Genomic DNA, 23,197 nt, shown 5'->3' with positions numbered 1-23,197 from the left:
GTGATTTCCGCCCCGCTGTCTGGTGGGAAAGGCCTTTGGCACCCCGCCAGCTGGCGCGGAAATGACTTTGCCGTGCGACGCATGCGCGGGAGCGTCAACGGCCGCTCACGGCATCCCCGCACATGCGCAGTGGAGGGGGTCTCTTCCTCCTCCGCCATAGTGAAGACCATGGCGAAGGCGGAAGGAAAAGAGTGCCCCCACGGCACAGGCCCGCCCACGGATCAGTGGGCCCCGATCGCGGGCCAGGCCACTGTGGGGGCACCCCCCCGGGGCCAGATCGCCCCGCGCCCCCCTCAGGATCCTGGAGCCCGCCCGCGCCGCCTTGTCCCGCCGTTCGAAAGGTGGTACAATCCACGCCGGCTGGCGTGGGTTGACAGCGGCGGGACTTGGGCCCATCGCGGACCGGAGAATCGCCGGGGGTGGGCCCGCCGACCGGCGCGATTTCCGCCGACCAGTGCGGCGCGATTCCCGCCCTCACCGAATCTCTGGTGGCGGAGAATTCGGGACACGGCGGGGGTGGGATTCACGCCAACCCCCGGCGATTCACCGACCCAGTGGGGGGTCGGAGAATCGCGCCCCTGATTCCTTTCTGGCGACTTGAACTACCCCAGCAGCCACCACCTTACTTGCCATCTACAAATCTGGCAGAGGTGTCTGCCAAAGCATCCTGTAAATTTCTGGCCAGGTGATCACCCTGGTATACATCCAGGTCTCTCTGCTCCTGCACCCTTTTTTGAATGTACCCTTCATTTTATATTGAGTCTCCCATTCTTCAGAGCAAAGTGAATCATTTCACACTTCTCTGCATTAAGTTTCCATTACCTTCTCAAGTGCAATTAGGTATGGTCAATAAATACCGCCCAAACCAGTGACATCCCATGAACAAATATGTAAAAATAAAATAACCTGTCATTTGTCAATCCATTCTACCAAACCTGTCTGTTATTTTGAAGTTTAACACTCTCCTCTTCACAGTTCACAATACTGCAATATTTGAAATCTTGCCCTTTACAAGTTTGGGTTATTAATATATATCAAGAACCTTGGATGACTGTCTGTGTGGAGTTTGCACGTTCTCCCCGTGTCTGCGTGGGTTTTCTACCACAGGTAGATATGCAGGTTAGGTGGATTGGCCATTCTAAATTTTCCTTTAGTGTCCAACGGTTAGGTGGTGTTACAGGGATAGGGTGGGGGAGTGGGCACAGGTAGGGTGCTCTTTCAGAGGGTCGGTGCAGACTTGATGGGCTGAATGGTCTCCATCTGCGCTGTAGGGATTCTGTGGTAAGAGCAGGTGACCCAACACTGATCCTTAGGATACAAATCTGGTCTGATAAACAATAATTCGCTAATACTCTTCAGCCTGTTTTGTATCCATGCTGTCCCTTTTGTTCACAAGCTGTAACTTTGCTCACATGTCTGATGTGTGGCACTTTATGAAATGATAAGCTCTACGCCACGGTAGCACAGAGGGCGGCACGGTAGCACAGTGGTTTGCACTGTTGCTTCACAGCCTCAGGGATCCTTGTTTGATTCCCGGCGGAGTCAGCATGTTCTCCCCGTGTCTGTGTCGGTTTCCTCCGGGTTCTTCCCACAAGTCCTGAAAGACATGCTTGTTAGATGAATTGGACATTTTGAATTCTCCCTTTGTGTACCTGAACAGGTGCCAGAATGTGACGACTAGTGTCTTTTCACAGTAACTTCATTGTAGTGTTAATGTAAGCCTACTTGTGACAATAATAAAGATTATTATTAATTGTACTCTTCCCCACAAGAGGGTACATTCTACCTATTCTATCAAAATGTTTCATTATTTAAAGACCTCTCGGCCTTTCATCAAGACAGAAGCGACCCAGCCTGTCGATCCTTTCCTGATATGTATACCCACGCATGCTAGTATCGTCCTTGTAAATCTTCATTGTACCCCCTCCAGTGCCCTCTATATTTTTCATGAACTCATGACCAGGACTGCATGCTTTACTATTGAACGTGGACAAAATCATGATTGTTATAGTTTTCTCAAAGACAGCTCTCAGGTTTGTTGGCACTCAATAAACAGAGGTGGTTTCATTGGCTTCTGTAAAATGGAAGATGGCCGTATAACCAAGGACTCAGTATTGTGAGGTTGCTGGTGCTGGTGGACCAGTAGGCCACCCAATGCTCTGCTTCGAGGATGTTTGCAAGCACGGTACGAAGGCCCTAAACGCTGATGGAAGTCACTAAGCTGACGACAGAGGAAAATGGCAACCCGTCCTGTAGGCTGGAGTGCACTAACTACCACGACGAAGACCAAGTTGTCCTTCTGCAACTAAACCTTTGTACACACATCCAGTCTCGAGTCCCACAGTCGGGTTGCCAAGTCTGGTTAAGCATCATCCTGGGGATGAGGAACGATAGTATAGTGGTAATGTTCCTGGACAAGTCATCCACAGCCCTGGAATAATGCCCTGGAGACATGCGTTCAGAGTCCACCGTGGCAGCTGTGGAAATTCAAATTCAATTAAATAATCCTGGTTTTTAAAAATTAGCTTTTGTAACAATGGCCGTGGAACTAACAGATTGTTGTAAAAATCCATCTAGTTTACCAACGTCCTTTATGTAAAGATTGGATTGAATTTGGGTTTATTGTCACGTGTACAGTGAGAAGTATTGTTCTGTGTACAGTCCAGACAGATCGTTCCATACATGACAAAACATAGGATATACGATAGGTACACAATGTAAATACATAGACACAGACATCGGGTGAGGCATACGGAGTATAGTACTACTCAGTAGAGAAGATGTGAGGAGAGATCAGTTCAGCCCATAAGGGGGTCATTCAGGAGTGTGGTAACAGTGGGGAAGAAGTTGTTTTTGAATCTGTCAGTGCATGTTCTCAGATTTTTGTATCTCCTGCTCGATGGGAGAGGTTGGAAGAGAGAATAACCCGGGTGGGAAGGGTCTTTGATTACGCTGCCTGCTTTCCCATGGCAGCGGGAGGTACAGACAGAGTCACTGGGTGGGAGGCAGTTTTGCATCATGTGCTGGGCGGTGTTCACAACTCTCTGAAGTTTCTTGCTGTCCTGGGCCGAGCAGTTGCCATACCAGGCTGTGATGCAGTCAGATAGGATGCATCTGTAAAAATTGATAAGAGTCAATGTGGACATGCCGAATTTCCTTAGTTTCTTGAGGACGTATCAGTGCTGTTGTGCTTTCTTGGGCATAGCTTCCATGTGGGTGGACCAGGACAGATTGTTGGTCAACCATTTCCACCTAGGCGCCATTGATGCAGACAGGGGTGTGTACAGTACTTTGCTCCCTGAAGTCAAGGCCCAGCTCTTTAATTTTGCTTATGTTGAAGGAGAGATTGTTTTGTTACTTGTTCCTTACTCCTTTGTTGCCTTTCTTGTTACTTACTTGTTATCTTACTTCCTTACTTGTTACACCATGCCACAAATCACCTCCCTTACTTAGAACATAGAACATACAGTGCAGAAGGAGGCCATTCGGCCCATCGAGTCTGCACTGACCCACTTAAACCCTCACTTCCACACTATCCCTGTAATCCAATAACCCTATCTATCCTTTTTGGTCACTAAAGGCAATTTATCATGGCCAATCCACCTAACCTGCACGCCTCTGGACTATGGGAGGAAACCGGAGCACCCGGAGAAAACCCACGCAGACACTGGGAGAACGTGCAGACTCTGCATAGACAGTGACCCAGCGGGGAATCGAACCTGGGACCCTGGCGCTGTGAAGCCACAGTGCTATCCATTTGTGCTACCGTGCTGCCCTTACTTAGTTTGGCTTGGCTGTGATTTAAGACCCACAACAATGTGATTGACTCTTAACTACCCTATGAAATAGCCTTGCAAGCCACTCATTTGTAACCACACTACAGAAAAGTTCGAAAAGAATAGAACTGAACAGATCACCCAGCATCGACCGATGCATTGGACATGGCAAAGGCACATTCTGCCCAGTCGACCCTGCAAAGTTCTCCTCACGAACATCTGGGAGATTGTGCTAAAATTGGGATATCATGAAGTCACCTGCATCAAGTCACACTTACTGATCATCACCCATCACCTTCCCTTAATTGCTGAGTGTAGCAAGGGTGCAGAATATACTCTGTGGGATACTTCAATGTCCAACACCAAATGTTTTTTTCAGGTCAACTGCTTTGGGACATATCTGTCAGACTGGGTCTGCAACAGGTGATGAGAGAAAAATCCACTTCTCCCCAACAATCTACCTGTCATGGATACAGCTGTCAGGATGGTCTTGTGCCATGTGGAAACTTCAAGACTCTTCATCTGTTTTGGGAGACCACATGTGTAGGAAGTTTCTCCAGCTGCATGAACGTCAGGATTCCCAAGCTGGAGTCGTTGTGGACTTCAGGGAGGCTGAATGTTTCCTGGATCATATGTTCAAAGAAATGACCATTATCACAGTGAGAATTCAAGATTATAGAGGAGCCTTCAGGTTGTGCATCATTATCAAACCCATACTCAGCATTGGAGACTGCTGGGAGTGACAACACCTTGAAAGGATGCAGTGTGGCCCAAGGCACGAGTTGGAAAGGGAATGCACAAAGGGGAACAACAGAGTAGAAATTGAGTCATTGAGAAGGTTCCATTATTAGGGGACAGAAGGGCATTTCTGTAACCTTCATGAGTCCAGCATGATATGTAGGACATCACGGAGAGTGTTCCGAATATTCTGTAGATGGAAGGAAGTGTGCAAGAAGTTGTGGTAAGCATTGGTATCAACGATAATAGATAGAATAGGCATTGTGGTCCAACAGTTAGATTTTAAGGAACTAAGGAGGAAGTTAAAACCTTGGAGCTCATGGGTAGTAATCCTGGAACACCATTTGCAATGCCTCAGATACTGAAGTTGTCCATGTCCATATGTAGCAAGACCTGAACAATATTCAGGCTTGGCCGATAAGTAGCAAATGACAAGTACCAGACATTGACCATCTCCAACAAGAGGGATTCTAATCATCTCCCCATGACATTAAATGACATTACCACTACTGAATCCCCCACTGTCAATATCCTGAGGATTACCATTGACCAGAAACCTGAACAGCTCAGAGAATGGGAATTCTGTGATGAGTAACTCACCACGTGACTGCTGACGTCTATCCATAAGGCAGTCAGTCATGCGATGGAATACTTTCCACTTGTTCAGATGAGTGCAGCTCCAACAATACTATGGAAGCTCAGCACCATCTGGGACAAAGTAGCCCACTTGACACCTGATCCACCACCTTAAATGTTCACTCCCTCCATCACCGATGCACTGTGGCAGCAGTGTGCATCACATGCAAGATGTACTGTAGCACCTCACCAACGTCCCTTCAGCATCAATTTCCAAATCTGTGACCTTTATGGGGCTGGTTTAGCACACTGGGCTAAATCACTGGCTTTTAAAGCAGACCAAGGCAGGCCAGCAGCACGGTTTGATTCCCGTACCAGCCTCTCTGAGCAGGCGCCGGAATGTGGCGACTAGGGGCTTTTCACAGTAACTTCATTTGAAGCCTACTTGTGACAATGAGTGATTTTCATTTCATTTCTATCACCGACAAGGACAAGGGCAACAGATGCACGGGGACACCACCACCTGCAAGTTCCTTTCCAAGCCCCACACCATCCTAACTTGGAAAGATATTGTTGTTCTTGACTATTGCTAGGTCAAAATCCTGGAACTCATTGGCTAGCAGCAATTTGGGTGTACCTACACCAGATGGACTGCTGGAGTTCAAGAAGGCAACTCACTACCACCTTCTCGAGGGCAATTAGGGATGGATCTGCCAAGACCACCCGGAGAATCATTGCAAACATTACTCTTGTTTAGTGCCATTCACAACTCCTTAGGAGGTAAAGTAGTCGGTGCCCACATGCAGGTGACAAATAACATTTGTGCCGCACAAGTGCCAGGCAATGGCCATCAAGAAAAATATAGAGTTAACCATCTCGTTTTGATATTCAGCTTCATTACGATTGCTTAATTTCCCTGTTATTGACACCGAGGGCTATCATTGACCAGGAACTCAACTGGACTAGCCACACGAATACTGTGACTGCAAGATCAGGTCAGAGTCTGGAAATTCTATGATGAGTAACTCACTCCTGATTCCGCAAAGCCAATTCACCACCCACAAAGCACAAGTCAGGAGTGCGATGGTTTATTCTCCATTCGCCTGGTTGAGTGCAGCTCCAACAACACTCTAGCTGAACACCATCCAGGACAAAGCAATGCACTTTATCAGCATTCACTCCCTCCACCACTGACGCACAGTGACAGCAATGTATACCATGTAAAAGATGCACTGCAGCAACTTTCCAAGGCTCTTTCCAAACCCATGACATCCACCACTGGGAAGGACAAGGAAAGCAGATGAAACCTGCAAGCAGTCCTCCAAGTCATAAACCATCCTGACTTGACAATGTATTGTTGTTCCTTCGCTGTTGCTGGGTCAAAAGTATGGAACTTTCTCCTTAACAACGTAACAGTGCCAACAATACAGGTGTTCATGAAGACAGCTCACCACTACTATCTAATTAGTAATTTGGGATTGGAAGTAAATCTTGGCCTTCCCCAGCAATGTCCATATCCCAGGAATGAATTAAAGAAAGTGCATTAATATTTGCCATCTGGAGTTTCCAGCAACCACAGTCGTGAGCAGGGGTTTTACACTGTACTCTCATGTTGCACTGGCCAATTGGGCATGAGCTTTATTTTCCTATGACTCAGAAAAAAGTTGTGATCAGGAAGAGTATATATACATTGCGAGTTATGATGACCTGGAGTAGAAGACCTGGTAGGGTCGTAAAGGCAAATTCTGAAGTAACTTTCCGAAAGGATTGACTAATATCTTCAGGGAGAAGATTTTACAGGACTGTGGGGACAGGTCAGATGTGTGGGTCAAATCGGTAGCTTTTTAAAAGAGCCAGCACTGGTATAATGGGCCAAATGGCCACTGTTGTATATAAAACTTCAGACACTTTGACCAGTTTATTACTCAAACATTTTAACCAGGTGTCTTATTGGCAAAGGCCAATACACGTGTATAATTCAATCAAATTTATTTATCAAACAGTAAAACAGTTATATTATCCCAACTAATAACAGTCCCAAGATACTACTTCCTGAGCCGTTGAGCTGCATGTCCAATGCTCTGAGTCTGTTTCCTCAGGGCCTTTGTCTGAGCAGGTGGGTCTGCTTCTTCCCGTCTCTGGCCAGTCGTCCAATCTTCTTAATTACCTCTGCGGCGAGTCTTCACTGGGGAGGGTCCTGCAAGTCTGATCTTTCTACCCCTCTTAGTGCCTTTCCAGAAAGCTCTCTGGCCCTTAGCCAATGAGGTTGTGGGGCAGGGGTCACATCACCCAATGAAATTGCCAATTGCAACTCTGCAGGACACTCGGAACCCACCCCCAGGGGTTCATCTCTAGGTTTATTGTTCGCACGTAACCTTACTCCATATATGGTAACTGGGTGCCAGAAAGTCTAGCTTTATCTGGGCAATCCAAATCAATCAATCCATTTGAATAGGACCGATTATCCCTGATGTGTTGTTGACAGGGCAGACCCAGATATGTCCTGGCAGTCTGGCTGTGTTCAGTGTATTTCACTTGACCATTCGAATTCCCATCAGGACGCCTGTGGCTGTGGTTTAATTTTAAGTGTCCAATTTTATATTGGGCCTAAAATTTAGGCCACTACCCATTTCATTAAACCACCTTCTGTGTTTATCAATTACATGATTCTATTGTATGATTATCTCCGAATCTTAATTTGTTTTGCCTCAAAGTTTGTGACATCGCCGTGATCTACCTTGTGGGACACTGGTTAAAAATAGCATCATGTCACTGCACTCTAGGTCAGTCAGAATTTGATAGAGCAAGGAAACCTGATGGAGTGGGTCTGACTTTTCTTCAAGACCCCAGCCCTATCCTGGAGCCTTTGAGATCACTTCACCTCAATTGTTTCTTGCTCAGTTTGCAGAGTTCGATCAGATCATGAAGTCTGACCCAGAGCATCTGTCTGTGTTGATGCAACGCGTGAATCACTGGCTCATTTGCAGCAGATGGAAGAAGGTTCAGTGGTGTTCGCTGTCTGTCATTAAATGTAAGTTGAAGTGCAATGACTGTTTTTTGAGGAACCAGTGTTTTATTCTAATATTTCTCCACATCGCGTTTACAGTACCTTTTAAAATGAGTTTATTTATATACTCTGACATGGGCAATAATCCATGGAATTGATGTGTGTGTGTCGTTCTGGGGTGTCGTGAGGAAAGCTGATGGTTATTGCCATCCCCATTTGTCCTTGGGCAGATGGTGATGAGGCTTTATGTTAAACTATTGCAGTCTTGGGTGCTGAGGGTGCTTCACAGTGCTACTTGGTAGGGAGTTGCACAAATATGACCTAGCAATGCTGAAGTCCCAATGGTGTGACTTGGAGGTAATGCTGTTCCCATGTACCTGCTGCCTCCCTCCTGTTCAGTTGGGAAATTTCTGCACTGCATTTGTTAGCCACTGTGGCCACCATGCGCCAGTGATGAAGGGACTGAATAGTCAAGCCAATGGAAATACCACTGCCTCCCCACAAATGAAAATTCTAACCTGTGGATGGGGTGGCAATTGGGCTGGGTTGCTGAGTCCTGAATGTTATCGAGCTGTTTGAATGATGTTGCTGCTGCACTCATCAGGCAAGTGAAGATTATTCCAATACACACCTGATTTGTGCTTCATTATAAATTCTTACAGATTGGTAAGAGTGAGAAAGTTTTATTAATTTTTCAGCAGCAGCTTTGCTCTCCTACTCTTTAAACCATTATATTGCTGGTTATTTTTTTTGTAAAGCTCCTAGTGAGATGAAGCAATGTTAGTTGGGTAATGAAACATTGCCTTTTTGGACAGATGCTTGGGCATTCCTACCTTGGTTTGATTCCGAATAAAGTTCATTTCTTCCCTTAGCTTGGGATAGCAGTTTGCCTGCTTCATTAATGGAGTATTTTCCCATTTCGCACAAGATCACTGCATAATCTGTTTGAGTAAGACTTCCATTTTGTGCCCAACTAGAAGAAGTCCTCGCCTGCACCCGCCCTGGCCTTGCCCGCGCCCACAGTGGTCTCTCAGTTACCTGCTGCTCACTGCTGCATCAATCACAGGATGATTCTAACCTATGGTAACTGGGTATCATAATGTCTAGCTTTATCTGGGCAATCCGCAACAATCAATCCATTTGAATGGGACCGATTATCTCCTGATGCCTTGTTGACAGGACAGGCCCAGACCTGTCCCGACTGTTTGTCTCTGTTCAGTGGATTTGAACTTGGCTGTTCAAATTCCCACCAGGCCTGCCTGGAGCTGACTGTGATTGAACGTAAAATGTCCAATTCTTAATTTATAGTGTCCAATTTTCTTGGACCGAAAATTCAGACGCCTGTCTGTTTTACGACAGTTGAAAACTATTTCCTTGATTTATTTCTGCAGTGAAGAACAAGATGAAGTACCGAGCTGCTGCTTGCATCAAGATGCAGAAGACTGTCCGCATGTGGTTATGCAAGAAAAAACATAAACCACGGTGAGTGGAAATGTCCGCTCCCTTAACTCTCCACAGATACTGTCAGACCTGCTGAGATTGTCCAGCATTTTCTGTTTTTGTTTCAGATTGCAGCATCTGTAGTAATTTGCTTTTATCTTTGTGAGTAGTGCAGATGTTGGTCACTTTTTAAGTAGCTTTGGTGATGGCAGTGACCAGTTGTCCTGGTCTCCTGATAGTTGTGCACTGGGCCAGATTGTTTGTGATGTTGTTCTGATAGCCAAGTCCATCAGTATTCCTTCTTAGTGGCATAGCCAATGGAAAGAATCAAAAAGAAAAGGAAGCATGTTTGCCATGGAGCAAAGCACAGCTCTTTTGAAAGAACAGATGTAAAGTAGTATGCCACTGCCCTGCTGTTGTGTCCCAGGCCTCAAAGTGCCATCTCAACAATCGGAAGAGGTTGTGTCATGTTCAATGTAGGTGATTATTTCAGACTAGATCGTGGTACTGTTGGAATCATATATATCTCACTCAAGATGTATTTCTGCACCAAAGGCAAAACCATTTACATGATCGACTTGCCACATTGCTGTTGCTGCCGAGTCTGGTTATCACTTTGTTTTAGTATTCATTCTGAACTACTCTTCCAATTCCGCTAATTCTCCAGCTCATGCACATGCTCCTTTATGTGAGAATATCTTTGCTGATTGTAATTCAGTGTCCTCCCCCCACAGCATTGATGGTCTGGTGAAGGTGAAATCACTCAAGCAGCGGGTGAACAGAATGACCGATGTGGTGAAGGCCCTCCGAGAGGGGAAGGCTGAGATGAGTAAACAAGTCCAGGATCTGGATTCATCGATTAATGCTCTTGTGACCAAAATGAAGGTAAGTGTTTTAATGAACATGCTTGAACAAACCTGTAACAGTTCTAACTTTTCTTCTGATGCCCACAATTCTGTGTATGACAGTGTGATCGCTTTTCCTTCCAACTACGCTGAAGCGAGAGAATGGCAGTTCTTTGTGAATGAAACATTGATGCTTTTGTCACACGCCATTTAATGGAGCATTTCCAATACTCCTGCTCAAGCTTCTTGTGCTCAAATCGAGGGCATGTCACCGAATCAAAATGAATGTGTGGAGTGTGAGAAGAACAGTTTTGTTGTCGTTACTTGGCCAACTTGATTTTCCTGTACTTAGCGCTCCCTTTTGCACTCCCATCTTGGGGCAACAATCATATTTGAGGTATCGCTAATGATTCACCTGAGAAACTTCTTCAAATTCAAGTATCAAATTGCACCGAATAAAACCAATGATCATGTTAGTTTGTCTACCACAGAAATAGTCTTCCTCGTTCTACAAAGTCAAACCTCTGGGCGAATGTCATTTTCTTCCTTCTGATTTTCCTGGCTGAGGTCAGCAGTCCTGCTGTTGTTGGCATATCCATACCTCCCTCAAATGATGATTCTTTATCTGTGATTCTGGTCAGTAAATACTGGAAGGCTATTGGATAATGGGAGTGCATCAAAATCCCATCCTCACTTTACTTTCTGTTTTAGTCACTGACCACAAACTTTCCAGGTGGGAGGGTGGATCAGTGGGCCTGCAGACCTCTCCACAACTGCTTTGGCACTCATCATATGTCAGGTGGGACCAGCTGAGAAGTGTCAGGTTTACTTTTGTAATATGTCCACAGAGTCAGAAGTCCCTTCACCAGAATTCCTTTTATTTACAAAACCAAGAACCGAACAACCATGTGCATTCAGCTTGCTGTCTACACTGGGTGTACAGGCGATTTGACACTCCCTGTTGTATACAGAGAAAGGAGTTCCCTGATTGGGCCACGAATCAGGGAACTCGTATTCTAATTGACCAATCTCAAAGGCCTGGCCTGAGTCATTACAACTTTGTTTTCCTTTTTGCCTTTCCCCAGCCACTTCCAGGATGAAATCACTTTCCTGGAAATTGCAGGGGGTAAAAACAAATCCAAAGATGTGCAGGCTAGGTGGATCGGCCATCATAAAATTGCAACTTAGTGTCAAAAGATGTGCATATTAGGTGCGGTTACAGGGAGTGGGCCGAGGTGGGGTGTGCTCTCAGAGGGTCGTAGCAGACGCGATAGGCCGAATGGCCTCCTTTTGCACTAAGAATTCTATGGTCCTATTCTGTGGTAATATGTCAGGGTCATGAGAAGATGGACATTCTGGCCTTGTGAGCACCTAATTCAGAGTCAGCAACATGTTCTGAACGCTAAATGTAGTTGACTTGTGACCGTCTTTTCCTTGGTCTTTGCTTTCCTTAGAAAATTATAATGACAAGAGATCAGATTGATAAGGAATATGTTGCTCTGGTGAAACGATCAGAACAGCTTCTAAGCACACTCCAGAAGAAGAAACAAGAAGAGGAGGAAGCTGAGCGGCTGCGGGTCATCCAACAGGAAATGGAGCGAGAACAGATGCGACATGAGGAGGAAGATCGAAGACGCAAGCAAGAGGAGGAAGAACGGCGGCTGTAAGTCTGTGTGTAAAAGTGGGTGTGTTGCATCAGTACACACAATTATATGTGTAGTCAAATCGGTAGATTTAACTTCACAATATACAACTGAGGATTTTTTTAAAAATTGCTAATCTTCTTGGGGCAATAAGAATGGTTCTTGTGAGGAACGGGGGGGGGGGGGAATCACCCACCGTTTTATTTAAGTATTTCACGGGATGTAGGCGTTGCTGGCAAGGCCAGCATTTATTGCTCATCCCCAGGAGCACAGTTAAGAGCTGGTCACATTGCTGTGGACCTGGAGTCACATGTAGGCCAAACCCAGTAAGGACGGCAGATTTCCTTTCCTCAGGACATTAGTGAACCAGATGGGTTTTTACAGCAATCGGTGATGGTCTCATGGTGCCATTACTGAAACTAGTTTTATGTTCCAGATCTATTGACTGAATTTAAATTCCACCAGCTGCCATGAGGAAACTTCCATTTTGGGTAAAGGTGGGGAACTTTGTTTTTACATTTAACCTGATTGAGGATTATTTGTAGCCTTTTAGGTCCTGATGCCATTAATAGCACTGTGTTACGGCTATTAGCACTTCCATTTTGTTAAATGCATTCTTGACGTGAGCATAACTGAGAAGGCCAGCATTTATTACCCATCTCCAATTCCGCTTGAAAACGTGACCGACCGTCCAGAATCACTGCAATCTATGTGGTGTGTAGGTGCACCCCACAGTGCTGTTTGGGGTGGGGAGTGTGGGGGGGCGGGTGGGCAGGAGTTCAAGGCCTTTCACCCAGCAACAGTTAAGGATCAGCAAAATAGTTCCAAATCAGGTTGGTGAATGGCTTGGATGGGAACTTGCAGGTGGGTGCTGTTTCCATGTGCCTGCTGCCCTTGTGCCTCCAGGTCGAGGTTGCAGGTTTGGAAGGTGCTGTTGAAGGAGTCTTGCTGCAGTGCATCTTGTCAATGCTACACGTTGCTGCCACTGGGTTCTGGCAGTGGAGGGGGAGAGTATTTAAGGCAGTGGATGGGGTGCCTTTGGCTTGGATGGTGTCAAGGTTCTTGAGTATAGTTATAGTCATAGATGTTTACAGCATGGAAACAGATCCTTCGGCCCAGCTCGTCCATGCTGCCTAGTTTCTATCACTCAGCTAGTCCCACTTGCCCGTATTTGGCCCATATCCCTCTACACCCACCCTGCCCATGTAACTGTCGAACTGCTTTTTAAAAGACAAAATCATACCCGCCTCAATCGTGCCCGCCCAGTCCATCACACGAACCTGCCTCCCATCCATTGACTCCATCTATACCTCCCGCTGCCTGGGGAAAGTGGGCAGCATAATCAAAGATCCCTGCCACCCGGCTTACTCACTCTTCCAACTTCTTCCATCGGGCAGGAGATCCAGAAGTCTGAGAAGACGCACGAACAGACTCAAAAACAGCTTCTTCCCCACTGTCACCAGACTCCTAAATGACCCTCTTATGGACTGACCTCATTAACACTACACCCTGTATGCTTCATCCGATGCCAGTGCATATGTAGTTACATTGTATATGTTGTGTTGCCCTATTATATATTTTCTTTTATTCCCTTTTCTTCCCATGTACTTAATGATCTGTTGAGCTGCTCGCAGAAAAATACTTTTCACTGTACCTCGGTACACGTGACAATAAACAAATCCAATCCAACCCAATGCTCACCATCCTCTGTGTGAAGAACTGTCCCCTCTGGTCTCTTTTGCATCTCTCCCCTCTCACCATAAACCTGTACCGTCTAGTTTTGGAGCTGCACTCATCCAGGCACGGGGAAGAGTATCCCATCACATTCCTGACTTGTGCCTGGTAGCTGGTAGGTAGGTTTTGCGGAGTCAGAAACTGAGTTATTTGTCACAGGATTCATAGCCCATGACCATAATTTTCATTTGTGGGGAGGCAGTGGTATTTCCATTGGACTAGTAATCCAGGGACCCAGGGTGATGCTTTGGGGACCCAGGTTCGAATCCTGCTTGAATTCATTAAAGAAATCTGGAATTTAAAGTCTGACCATGAAACCGTTATCGATTGTCGTAAAAACCCATCTGGTTCACTAATGTCTTTTAGGGAAGGAAATCTGTCATCCTTACCTGGTCTGACCTACATGTGACTCCAGACCCACAGCAATGTCATTGACTCTTGAGTGCCCTCAGGGATGGGTAATAAATGTTGACACAGCAAGTGATGCACTCATCCCATGAACGAATAAAGAAAAAACAAAATATGGCTAGTCAACTTGAGGTTACATCACTGGTAACCTCAAGATTTTGATAGTGGGGATTTTAACAATAATGATTTAACCTGGGCGGCATGGTGGCACAGTGGTTAGCACTGCTGCCTACGTCGCTGAGGATCCGCGTTCGATCCCAGCCCCAGGTCACTGTCTGTGTGGAGTTTGCACATTCTCCCTGTGTCTGTGTGGGTTTCCTCCTGGTGCTCCGGTTTCCTCCCACAGTCCAAAGATGTGCCGGTTAGGTGGATTGGCTATGCTATATTGCCCTTGGTGTCCAAGAAATGTTAGTTGGGGTTACGGGGATAGAGTGGAAGTGTGGAGATAAGATGGAGGTGCGGGCTTGGGTAGGGTGCGGGCTTGGGTAGTGTGCGGGCTTGGGTAGGGTCCTCTTTCCAAGGGCCAGTGCAGACTCGATGGGCTGAATAGCCGCCTTCCGCACTGTAAATTCTATGATTCTACATTGCCACTTAATTGGGAAAAAAAATAATTAGGTACTCTGAATTTTTATTTATTTAAATGATTTAAACCAGCGGTAACCTGAACACTGTCAATATCTGAAACTGAGACTTTAAATCTCTCCCTTGCTCTCTCTCTATTCTCATTCTCTCTCGCTCGCTCGCACATGTCTCCACTCAAGCACTTGTGCTCATTCGTGTTCCTCACTTGTGCACCGACTCACTCCTCCTTGCTCACTCAACTACCCCCCTCGTTCACTCATCTGCCCCCTCGCTCGTTCACCTGCTCCCACTCGCTCGCTCACCTGCCCCACCTCACTCATTACCTGCCTCCCCTCGCTCGCTCACCTGCCTCCCCTCGTTCGCTCACCTGCCTCCCCCCACTCTCTCGCCGGCCTACCCCGCTCGCTCACCTGCCTCTCCTCATTCGCTCACCTGCCTTCCCCCACTCTCTCACCTGCCTCCCCTCGTTCGCTCACCTGCCTCCCCTCGTTCGCTCACCTGCCTCCCCTCGTTCGCTCACCTGCCTCCCCTCGTTCGCTCACCTGCCTCCCCTCGTTCGCTCACCTGCCTCCCCTCGTTCGCTCACCTGCCTCCCCTCGTTCGCTCACCTGCCTCCCCTCGTTCGCTCACCTGCCTCCCCTCGTTCGCTCACCTGCCTCCCCCCGTTCGCTCACCTGCCTCCCCCCACTCGCTCACCTGCCTACCTCACTTGCTCACCTGCCCCCTCGCTTGCTCACCTGCCCCCTCGCTTGCTCACTTACCTGCCCCCCTGCTCGCTCACCTGCCCTCGTCGCTCACCCCCTTGTCCACCCCCCTCGCTCGTTTGCCCTGTTACCCGCCTACCCCCCTCACTGTCTCGCCCGCCCCTTGCTCACTCATGTATTCCTTGAGTATTTAATATTTATTGAATTTGCTGCATGTTCCTTTTCAATAGGGAGGTAGAGAGAAAGCAGGGAATTATAGACCTGTAAGCCGAACATCGTTAGTGGGGAAAATCCATTATCAAGGACTTTATAGCAGAACATTTAGAAAGCAGTGGCAGGATCAGTCAGAGTCAGCATGGATTTATCAATTGGAATTCTTTGAGGAGGTAACCAGTACAGTCAAGGGGGAGCCAGTCGATGTGGTATATTTAGACTTTCAGAAGGCATTTGACAAAGTCCCACATAAGAGATTATTGTGCAAAATTAAAGCGCATGGGATTGGAGGAAATGTATTGAGGTGGATAGAAAACTGGTTGGCTGAGCGGAAACAAAAAGGATAGGGATTAATGGGTCCTTTTCAAATTGGCAGTCAGTAACCAGTGGGGTACCACAGGGATCGGTGCTGGAACCCCAGCTATTCACAATATATATTAATGATTTGGATGAGGGAACAAAATGTAACATCTCAAAAGTTTGCAGATGATCCCAGGTTAGGCGGGAGGGTGAATTGTGACGAGGATGCAGGGATCCTACAGCAAGATCTGGACAGGTTGGGCGAGTGGGCAAACCAATGGCAGATGCAGTATAATTTGGATAAGTGTGAGGTTATTCACTGTGGAAGCAAAAACAGAAAGGCAGATTACTACCTGAATGGTTGTAAATTGGAAGACAGGAGTATGCAGCGGGACCTGGGTGTCCTTGTGCACCATTCGCTGAAGGTAAGCATGCAGGTGCAGCAGGCGGTAAAGAAGGCTAATGCTATGTTGGTCTTCATTTAATGAGGTTTCGAGGATAGAAGCAGGGATGTGCTGCTGCAATTGTACAGGGCCTTGGTGAGGCCACACTTGGAGTATTGTGTGCAGTTTTGGTCTCCTTCTATGAGGAAGGATGTTCTTGCTCTCGAGGGAGTGTAGCGAAGGTTTACCAGACTGATTCCAGGGATGGCGGGACTGTCATATGAGGAGAGATTGACTAGATTGGGATTATTCTCGCTGGAGTTCAGAAGAATCTCATAGAGATTTATAAAATTCTAACAGGACTAGACAGGGTAGATGCAGGGAAGATGTTACCAATGATGGGTATGTCCAGAACCAGGGGTCACAGCCTGAGGATTCAGGGTAAACCATTTCGGACAGAGATAAGGAAACGTTTCTTCACACAAAGAGTGGTGAGCCTGTGGAATTCATTACCACAGGAAGTAATTGATGCTAAAACTTTGAATATATTCAAGAGGCAGCTGAATATAGCACTTGGGGAGAATGGGATCAAAGGCTATGGGGAGAAAGCAGGATTAGTCTATTGAGTTGATTGATCAGCCATGGTCGTGATGAATGGCGGAGCAGGCTTGAAGGGCCTAAAGGCCTCCTCCTGCTTCTATCTTCTATGTATCTATGTATAATAACAAATCTACAGAAAAGGGATTTGCAACTGCTTTGTGTTCTGGTGCCGTATTTTTTCCAGCAATTACAATTCTAACAGAATTTCAGGTTGCATATTTTTATGCTCCGCATCCTGTGATGAGACCTTTGACTTAATCATCATTCTCTTCTGTTTTTACCAGGAAAGCTGATATGGAGCTGAAGAGGAAACTGGAGGAGGAGGAGAGGAAGAAAGGGGAGGAAGAAAAGCGTCGACTGCAGGTTTGAATCTCTCAGTGTGTGGAAAATGGTGCTGGTCAGTCGCAGGGAGGACATCAGCAAAATTTTATTGAGTTGATCTGGAGGTTCAACAAAAATGAATGCTGGTTCCTCTATTCTCCTGTGAACAACGTCAGATAGTTAGCAATGTTCAAGTTTCTCTTTACTGGATAGAATCTATTGAGTTTAAAAGATTTGAGCAATGATCTGAACAGTTGCGTAAAATGTTAAAAGGAGTCGGTCGGGTAGATACAGTGAGACTGTCTCCCCTGGTGGAATGTGAAATTCAAATTAGAGCTGGGTAACTTCGGTGTGAAATCAAAAATAATTTTATCTCACAGAAAGGGCAGTGGAAATCTGGAATTCCCCCCCCCCCCCCCCCCCCCCCCCCCCCCCTCCCTCCCAAACAACTGGGAATACTGATTTAGTTAAAGGTTGGAACTCTGATCAATAGACTCCTGTTAGTTAGGTATTTCAAAGGGTAGAACAGCTTGGCCAGAAAAATAGAGTTCACCATCTAATAAAATGGTGGCGAAGGCTGGAGGTGCTGAATGTCCTATTTGTTTGATCCTAATGTTCTTATTTTGATCTGAATTTTTAGAGCAGTGTTACTTCAAGCTGTTGGAGATGTTGTGTAGAATCTTTATCGTCCAGAGACCCATTAAGTACTCTTTACAGCGCATCTTTGAAAGTTTTGTTGCTTCTCATCATGGGGCTAGCTTTGCGGGGCTGATGTGTAACTACATATCTCTGATAATTTGTTATCTGAAAAGTTCAGTGTGCCGTGACTACGAGAGAATGTGGTCTGTCTGAAGGATAGTTCCTACAGTTTGAATGTAGATCAGATAATTTCTAATGCTGGAAAGCCCTGGCATAGACTGAGCCAATGGAGCATGCCTGGTAAATTGTGGGTGAATTGTCCATGTTTTGCATGTTTAAAGCACACATTTAAAAGGGACTGATAGGTGACAAAAATCTTCACACTGCAATGTATCTGGTTGCTGCAGAAGGAATTCATCTTTATTTCATTCAGGTGCTGAATTTAATAATAATCGCTTATTGTCACAAGTAGGCTTCAATTAAGTTACTGTGAAAAGCCCCTAGTCGCCACATTCCGACGCCTGTTCGGGGAGGCCGGTACGGGAATTGAACCCGCGCTGCTGGCCTTGTTCGGCTTTCAAGCCAGCTGGTTAGCCCACTGTGCTAAACCAGCTCCTATATTTGCATAGCAACCTGTTGTCCCACTGAATAGAACTCTGCTCTTCATCCAAATAAAATCAACTTCTGTTTGGAAACAATTTAATTCTTGGCTCACCAGGTACGATTAGGTGAATAGCAACCACTAGAGTCTCCTGTTCTGAGCCCTACTCATGAAAAAAACATTTTTTTTTTTTTTTTTTGGAATAGTAAAATAATTTGGATGCAGAAGAACAATAGTTTGATTCGACTTTGTGTAAATGCCTTCAGCAGTGCAGGCGCCTTAGATGGGTTCAGTTTAATTTGCCATAACTTGTAGTTCAGTTTGGCAGTTACAATCTCGATGGTGACACTTTTCTATTGTTGCATAGCAGTGTAACTTGATAGCAATTGTATGCTTATTGTTGAACTCGGGTAGTGGTGAAAAGACTTGAGACCCCCTTTTCCCAGAAAAGCGATTGTAGATTGACTAAAGCTGATTTCTCACTTGTGTTGCTCTGGTTTTATCTCCTTAGATGGGTTGGCTGTGACATTTAGGGTATACTCCTCCAGTCCTGCTTAAATTACCAATGCTTTCTGGTACATTATGCGTGCCTTCTCTCTCCTCATTTATTCTTCCCATATACTTAGACATTTGCATTGTATTCCTTAAACCTTTAAAATGTGTATTTTTTTGAATTAACCAATGAGCAGAAACAATTTATGTGGCATGGGAGTATAATAAAACCTCCCAGAGTCACGGGAGCAATTTGAAGCAAAGTGTCACTCTGACCTGCTTGAGTTGTATGCTCAAGAGACCAAACTTAGATGAGTGTAAATATCTCAGATGGTTGTGGGGCAGGAGGAGATTACAGACACAAGGAAATATGGTGAGAATTTTAAAAGTGAAGAGAAACTTGACCAGAGACCAAAGGAGGTCAGCAGGGGTGATAGATTAACAGGATCCATTACATGCAGTATTTTTCGATAACCTCATGTTTATGGGAGGTAGAATGTGGGAGGCCCGACAGGAGAGCATTACAACAGCTGAGTCCAGAGGTAACAAATCATGAATGAGTGTTTCAGCAGCAGGTGAGCTAAGGCAGGGATGAAGTCTGGTTGTGTTTGGAAATGGAAAAAGGGTATCTTATTAGTTGCACAGAAATGAGCTGGAAACTCACCTTGGGATAAAATATGACACCAATGTTGTGCACAGTCTGGTTTAGTCTCAGACAGTTGTCAGGGAGAAGGATGGAGTTGATAGCAAGGGAACAGAGTCTGGTGCAGGCACCAAAGACATGGCTTCAGTTGACCCCTATTTAATTGGAGGAAATTTCTGCTCATCCAGCCTAGATGTCAGATAAGCAGTCTGATAATTTAGCAGCAACCCATACTGCTCAATTTCTCTCACTGAGCTCAATGCAGCTCCTTGAATTTTAACTTGGCTCTTGTTTTATCACTCTTAATTTGAACCTCTGAGCAACTGTTCTTATGACTCATTCTGAATAAACTACGACAAAAGCCATCTTCCACTTGTTTACCAGCAGTACTTACCAAATTGCCAACTGTCCAACCTTTGGGCATTTATTCCCATGATACCCTAGTATCTATTGATTTACTCAACAATTTTATCCTAGTTTATGTACCGAGTAAAGTTTTCACTGCCTCTCATCTACTAAATGTGCAAATGACATTTATTCTGGTATGGCCCCGATCTTTGCTTGATATTCAACATTTCCATCACTTGTCTTATACCCTTAGTTCTGATACTGTGGGAACGAATTGATGAAGTTAGTAGATTATCAGATAGTGAATTTGCTTTCTGTGTAACGTTCAAAGATGCTGGCCTGGTTTGTCAATATAACCAATTATAAAAGCTTAAAAATAATGAACTCTGTGTGTTCAGGATACATTGCCCATTTGCTTTGCGATTTGTTTGTCTCTAATGGTTCTGATTAGCTTCACCAATGTCAAGAGCTAACCTAATAGTCGCCTCAGTTCAGACACCTTTATGTTTTCCAGGCTGCAATGGAGATTCAGCTTGCTTCAGAGCGTGAGGAGGAAGCTCGTAAACAGGCATTGCTTGAGCAAGAGCGACGTGACCAGGAGCTTGCCATGAGGATCGCACAAAGTGAGTCTGAGCTCATCAACGATGAATCGCCTATGGATGCAGGAATTAAGAGGTAGGGGGCTAAACGTGTTTTAAAATTCTTTCGATTGTTTTTATCCCCCCCCCCCCAATTCCTCTTGTTTTTGTGCTGGAAGCTTAATAATAGATGTCTTTTCTTCCACAGTGTTGAAGTTAAACACATCCGCCCTGTTGAAGTTGCTGCTAAGTATGGATATGTAACCTGCATTTCTGTTTTGCACATTTAGTAAATCACCTCCTCTGTATAATAATTATACTATATTAATTCTAGAATTCCCACACACAGATTCCCATGCAAAGAATTGCACAAATTGATAATCAAGATGATTTTAAGCTGAGAGACTTTCTAATCATTTTTGCATGAATTCCGAGATTAACTTTTGTCTGAAAATAATAAAATTAATAGAACTCCAATAAAATGCATGTACAGAGTTACCCCAAGCTGTCTGCTTGTGGGAAGGTGTGAGGTCTATGTTCCTAGCAGAATCTAACTAAAGTGTGTTCTATTTCCAGATCTGGTGGACCAGAATCCAAAATGACAATGTATGAGTTTTCTGTTATTTCATTTCTTTTATTTGCACTGTTGGGCGTTGGTGACGCGGATATTGTTGACTATGATGATGGTGATGGAACACTTGTCTTCCCTCTTTGTCTTTTAAAGAAAAACAAAGTTTAAACTACACTTAGTTATTCTTAACCTTACTGATCCAATTCATTGCTCTTTCATTGAATTGTTGCTAGCCTGTGAGAGTTGATTGTTGCTAGCCTGTGAGAGTTGTTCCTATTTGCTTGCTGTATCAGTGGGAATGACAATGGGATTGCCTGCCTACCTGTCTACTTGCTGACTGTGAGTTTAGGTGGCTTCAATTCCGTTCCTGGTGAGTGAGGCCAAATGAGCGCATATAGGGTAACTGGCACTTAATTTAGACTGGGAGGATGCATGATGGTGGGTGTGAGAGATGGGGAAGCATCACGCCTGTGCACTACTTAGTGCTCAGTGAATGTTGGGCTGCAGTGCATTATTGAGACCGAATGAAAGAAAGTTTACTCCGCCTCAACATGCTCTCGCTAACCTTTGGACTGCTTAGTGCAAATATGAACATCTGAAAATAAAAAGTTTCCTTTCCCCAAGCTTGTAGCTTTAACTTTGATGACCAGGAAATCATAGAAAAGGTCATGAATAAAAACAAAAGTTAAAATATTTCTGAACTGGCGTCAAACATCAATTAAATTTGGTTTAAGTAAAGTAAGATGTGATGGAGTGGACAACACAGCTTCCACATTTAGCTCCAGCCATCCTGGAAATTGGATCACAAGATTTTGATCACAGTTTATTTCTATCCTGATATTATCTGCTTCATGTTGTATTCCATAGGTACAGCCAGTTGAAGGGAGTGGTGAGGAGAAGAGTGCGAATGTGTTGCCTCAGATATTTTTGTCATGAGTTCCATGCCTGCTCCCCGATCCACTCCCGAGAATTGTCACTAATGGTCCCAGTCCTTCACACTTTGATGAACCTCTGCAGTACCTTGCAGACAAAGACAATTTGCAATCTCTTTGACCAACCCAGAATAAAAGAAAAACAAAAGTATAACACCACATATGCTCGAAAACTAAAATGTAAACAGAAAATGCTGAAAATACTCAGCAGGGTCTGGCAGTATCTATGGCAAGAGAGGGGCGGCACGGTGGCACAGTGGTTAGCACTGCTGCCTCAGAGCGCCAGGGACCCGGGTTCGATTCCAACCTCGGGTGACTGTCTGTGTGGTGTTTGCACATTCTCCTAGTGCCTGCGTGGGTTTCCTCCGGGTGCTCCGGTTTTCTCCCACACCCAAAGATGTGCAAGTTAGGTGGATTGGTCGAGGTGGATTGGCATGATAAATTGTCCCTTAGGGTGGGGTTGCAGGAATTGGACGGGGGATTGGGCCTCAGTAGGTTGCTCTTTCAGAGGGTCGGTGCAGACTTGATGGGCCGAATGGCCTCCTGCACTGTAGGGATTCTAAGATTATTCTAAAAAGAAACAGTTGCCATTTCAGGTCTGTGACCTTTTATTGAATAATATCCAAACTTGAAACCCTGTGCGATTCTGTTGTGTTATCTGCACTATAGATTTTTAAGTATACAGTACTGGTTATTCGTCTTGTAATAGAAAGTCATGAGTTACATGAAAGTCTGTCAAATTTTTATATTTCACATGAAGATCACACTTGTTAACTTGCCATATGAGACAGCACAGGAGATTAACTAGTCATGATTATAAAAGATCAGTACATAGGACAATTAATCAATACTTTCCTCATTAAATGAAGTATGGGCTCAATACTTGTAACACCTGGCATTGATCAACAGTGAGGACATTTACAATTATCAATATTACCCAAGCCCACAGAAAAGAGGGGTGTGTATAACTACCAACTCTCCTATTTAATGGTGAGCACTCCATATTTAAATATTGTTGCCTGTAAACGTCATAAAACATGCACTCTGGGCAAAAGAATTTTGTATCAGAATTACTCAACTCGCAGGGATACTTGCATGGAATTTTTTATGCCAATTTATGAAT

General features: G+C 45.1%; 1 protein-coding gene across 7 annotated transcripts in view; it reads left to right on the top strand.

Moving 5' to 3' along the window:
• The window catches only part of LOC140419399 (unconventional myosin-VI-like), a 351,457-nt gene that overhangs the window by 300,991 nt on the left and 27,269 nt on the right, over positions 1 to 23,197 (top strand). For 6 of the 7 annotated variants that reach the window (XM_072503309.1, XM_072503281.1, XM_072503287.1 and 3 more), the window contains 8 exons: positions 7,992 to 8,121; positions 9,489 to 9,579; positions 10,272 to 10,422; positions 11,837 to 12,045; positions 17,234 to 17,312; positions 20,508 to 20,668; positions 20,780 to 20,821; positions 21,148 to 21,177. In XM_072503309.1, the coding sequence (XP_072359410.1) occupies positions 7,992 to 8,121; positions 9,489 to 9,579; positions 10,272 to 10,422; positions 11,837 to 12,045; positions 17,234 to 17,312; positions 20,508 to 20,668; positions 20,780 to 20,821; positions 21,148 to 21,177 (893 nt within the window). The remainder of the gene's footprint in view (positions 1 to 7,991; positions 8,122 to 9,488; positions 9,580 to 10,271; positions 10,423 to 11,836; positions 12,046 to 17,233; positions 17,313 to 20,507; positions 20,669 to 20,779; positions 20,822 to 21,147; positions 21,178 to 23,197) is intronic. The other variant, XM_072503306.1, reaches the window with a different exon arrangement.

The sequence above is a fragment of the Scyliorhinus torazame genome, chromosome 1 (genome assembly GCF_047496885.1).
Source record: "Scyliorhinus torazame isolate Kashiwa2021f chromosome 1, sScyTor2.1, whole genome shotgun sequence".
Classification (NCBI taxonomy): Eukaryota; Metazoa; Chordata; class Chondrichthyes; order Carcharhiniformes; family Scyliorhinidae; genus Scyliorhinus; species Scyliorhinus torazame.
The sequence above is the reverse complement of the archived record's forward strand: the minus strand, read 5'-3'. Positions and strand labels throughout refer to the sequence as shown.